The 3974-nt window shown below is 30.7% G+C and overlaps 1 protein-coding gene across 1 annotated transcript; it reads right to left on the minus strand.

Moving 5' to 3' along the window:
* Positions 1 to 2499: 2499 nt before the first annotated feature.
* Positions 2500 to 2814, minus strand: POLR2H (RNA polymerase II, I and III subunit H). Its single transcript, XM_074272805.1, has 2 exons — positions 2709 to 2814; positions 2500 to 2639 (listed from the first exon to the last, which is right to left on the minus strand). The coding sequence occupies exons 1-2, from the start codon at positions 2812 to 2814 to the stop codon at positions 2500 to 2502; spliced, it is 246 nt and encodes an 81-aa protein (XP_074128906.1).
* Positions 2815 to 3974: the final 1160 nt, after the last annotated feature.

Genomic DNA, 3974 nt, shown 5'->3' on the forward strand with positions numbered 1-3974 from the left:
AGATACAGAATCTTAGAAAGTGATGAAAATAACTCTTTGGGCAAGGAGAAGTCAGTGAAATTATAAGAGACAAAGAATTAACAAAAGAGAATATAAAGAATGAAATGAATGTGAAACATTTTATAAGAAAAACAACAGATCTGGAGAACAGATCAAGAAGAGAAAATATAAAAATAATTTGACCACTGTTTTTTTTTTTTTTTGTTTGTTTTTTTTTGCTGTGACTAAAAAAAAAAATCTTGATACAATAATGCAAGAAATAATCCAAGAAAATTGCTTTGGAGTGATAATGAAGGAAAAGTAGAAATAGGAAAAAAAATCCACTGCTCATTATTACAAAGTTATTCTTTGTGGAAAAATACATAAGAAAATTATAGCCAAATTTCAAAACCCCCAGAATCAAAGAGAAAAACTTGCAAGAAACAAGGAAAAAAATTCAAATATGTTGGAGCTACAATTAGAATTTTACAGGACTTATCAATAGCCACAATAAAAGACTTCAGGCCCTGAAATCATATATACTGACAATCAAAAAAAAAAAAAAACTAGGCCTGTGGCCAAAAATACCATATCCATCAAAATTATCTATAATATTTAATGGAAAAAAAATGGACATTCAATGAACTTGAAGATTTTCAAGAATTTTTATCAAACAAACCAGAAGTAGAAAGTTTAACATATAAGGGCCACTATCCAAGATTAATTTTAAGGAACTTAATGTGGACAAATTATTTATGTTTTCTATGTAGAAAGGCATACCATACATTTACAATTGACATCAGGAACTGGGTAACTCAAAAGAAAGATTTATGAATGAGAGGAAGAATAGACACATAGGCATTTGAGTGGAGAGGAGGGTTCATAATTCTGAAAACCTACTTACATTGGAAATGGGTTAAATAGGCAACATTACATATATACCATGAAATCTATTTTAAAAATCTATAAGCAATAAGGAGGAAGGGAAAGACAGAGGGAGATACAAAGGGTGGGAGAAGATAAGGAGGGATCCATTTGTGGAAGATGGTTAATTTAAGGCAAGTTAGGGTAAATGGCGTATTGGTATACATACATATATATAAAAAAATATATATATGTATGTGTGTGAGTATATATATATATATATATGCATATTGCTCTATGTATGTGTATATGTAGATATATGTATATATATATATGTATCTATGGATGAGGGTGAATGTATTTGTGTGTATATATGTCTGTGTTTGTGTGTGTGTATCTCTTTGTGTATAAGCTATTAAATATAGCTGTGCTTAATTATAGCCTGTTTCAGGGAGTTGGGGGAGATGTAAGAGAAAAAAAGAAAAAAGTAAAAAAAAAAATGCAAGTGCACAGCAGAGAACAAAAGAATAGACTTCAAAGAAGTAAAGAAAACATGGACACTTATGAATATAATTTCTTTTACTATTATATATCCTTTCTTGAACTGGAAATTCATTGTTATATTTTGAATCCTCCCTGACATTCTGCTGGGCACATGGCAAAAATCTACTTTGTTTTGTTTTGTTTTATTTTTATTTTCTGCCTTTCTATTTTCTATAAATTAAAAATACTAAATAACTAAAAAAAATATATAGTTTACATGATTTGCCAATGTACTATTTCTATTTGCAAGAACCCTTTTATAAGTTTTTCTTGAAAAATTAAACCATGATTTAACTATTTCACTAAATTTTCTTCTTAGGTAATTTGTTTTATAACTTTATTATTAAAATTAAATTAATGAAAAAAAAAGAAATCAGTAATCACGATAGGCAAAATGCTCTAAATTCCTAATAATCAGAGATATACAAATTGAAAGGATTCCAAAGTATAATTTCACACCCATCAGATTGACTAGAAGAAAAGTAAAAATACAAATGTTGAAAAAAATGTAGGAAAAAAGGTAACAATCCCTTCAAAAACATGGAAAAAATCTCATATATATAATGTTCCGTACTTTAGGATTCCCACTTTGAAGAAAGAGTACGAGACATCTTCTCTTATCTTTTTAGGGCCAAGTTTGTCCCTTATAATTTATTAGCCTTATCTTTGATTTAATCAGCATGGCCACTCCCTTTATAGATAGTATTTACAACCTTACCATATTTTAGTATTTAGTTTAATAAAGTGAGGTTTCTTTCTTTTTTTTTTTTTTTCTAGCTTGCTCTCTAAACCTCTGAGGTACCTGAGAAGGACTTAAGTGGAGAATTTCTTCATCATCACAAAGTAACATGGTAATTGGTTAAAGTATGCCAGTTCCAGAAAACCCTACAAAATAATTCTCCCACTCAAATACTTTTTTCCCACATGTCTGATTATCCAAGCAGCTGACATAGAATAGCTCTGATCCCCTGCTCAAAGTTATCATTTAGATATTGCACTTTCCATTAAAAAGTCTAGTTAAGCATTTCCCTTGAAGCTGTGTTATCCCAATTTCTCTTCTTCATTTTCTCTTTTAATGAAAGACTGTTGTCTTGACATTGGGCTTGGTTTCCATTAGAAAGCTAGTTTCTTCACTAGTAGGTAAACTTTGGAGTCTACTTCAAATCCAGAGAGATTATTGGGATCTCTTTGGAAGTGTACAAGCAAGGCTGCATAACATACAAAGGCAGAGTAATGTTCTATCTTTTTAGATTCTATACATTTTCATAAATATAACATACTAACATTGGTAAGTCCTAGCTTGATGGATTGATCATTTGCACCATTATATTCTCCATCTTTGTAAAAAGTGCTATCGATACCCAAATGAAACTTGTTGCTCCGATCTACAGGATATATTTGGATGCTTATATCTAAGATGAGGTCCATTTAATATCTCTATAAATCATCTTTTGGATGAAATCTAATATTTATATTATAAATACACATATATGATCTTTATTATATATGTATTATAATTTTTCAGTTAATACACTTGATTAAACTCTTGTCTCCATGCTTGTCTTTCACATGGAAGGTGTTTTTAAATAGAATGTCAGCTGTAGAAAGCAATGGGAAGTTTTTGGTGTAAAGTGAAATAACTGTTAATGTGATTCTGATGTGAGAGCCCTCACCTGACTTTTCCATGTATCTATTAACTTTTCTCTCTCATAGGACTATTGTGAGAGTGTAGGAGATGAGGGGAATCGAAGAAAAAGGAAAAGGATTCATATGTGCAAAAATGTGTGTAGCAGATTTATTTTTGGCAAAGAATTGCACACTCAAGGAAGGCCCATCATTTGGGGAAATTGCTGAAAAAGTATGGTTTATGAATATGATGCAATACATTTATGCCATAAGAAATGATTAAATGAATGGTTTCAGAGAAACCCACAAAAGTTTGTGTGAACTGATGCAAAGTAAAGTAAGCAGACCTAAAAGGACAATATGTTCACAATGTACAATATTGTAAAGACAAATAACATTGAAAGATTTAAGAGTACTGATCAGTTCCATGACCAGTTATAATTGAAGAGGACTAATGATGAAATATTCTAGCTACTTTTTGACAGAGAGATGATGGACTCAAGAGGTAGCATGAGAAACTCATATTTGAACATGATCAGTGTGAGAATTTGTTTTACTTTATCATTCACATTTGTACTTAGTATAGAACAAATAGAATGTGTCCCAATATGGAATTCCAAAAAAGAGTTTTGATTTTCTTTTCTTTCCTTCTCAATATGCATGTGTTTGGGGTGGGTTAAAAAGGAGGGAAAATAAATGCTTTCTAATTTAAAAAAATAATAAAATATTATTTTAAGAATAACAAGTTCCGTGCCTCTTCTACAGATGTCACACTTCTGGATATTTGCTTGACTCAATGAGTCTACCTCCACCAAAATTCTATTATTCTCCTGACTTCTCGCAGAGGAGCAAAGAACACCTGGATGGACAGAAGTGTTAGCAACTAGTGTCACAGAAATAATTGAAGCTGATATTCATTCTATTGTCAGGCAGCTCTAAATAGGACTCTTTGTGTTACTCTC

This window comes from Sminthopsis crassicaudata, chromosome 6, assembly GCF_048593235.1.
Source record: "Sminthopsis crassicaudata isolate SCR6 chromosome 6, ASM4859323v1, whole genome shotgun sequence".
Classification (NCBI taxonomy): domain Eukaryota; kingdom Metazoa; phylum Chordata; class Mammalia; order Dasyuromorphia; family Dasyuridae; genus Sminthopsis; species Sminthopsis crassicaudata.

Coding starts and splice junctions, on each gene's coding strand:
- POLR2H (XM_074272805.1), bottom strand. CDS start 2,814: ATGGACCTCATCTTAGATATAAGCATCCAAATATATCCTGTAGATCGG. Junction 2,640..2,708: donor CAAAGATGGAGAATATAATG/GTGCAAATGATC, acceptor GAAAATGTATAG/AATCTAAAAAGATAGAACAT.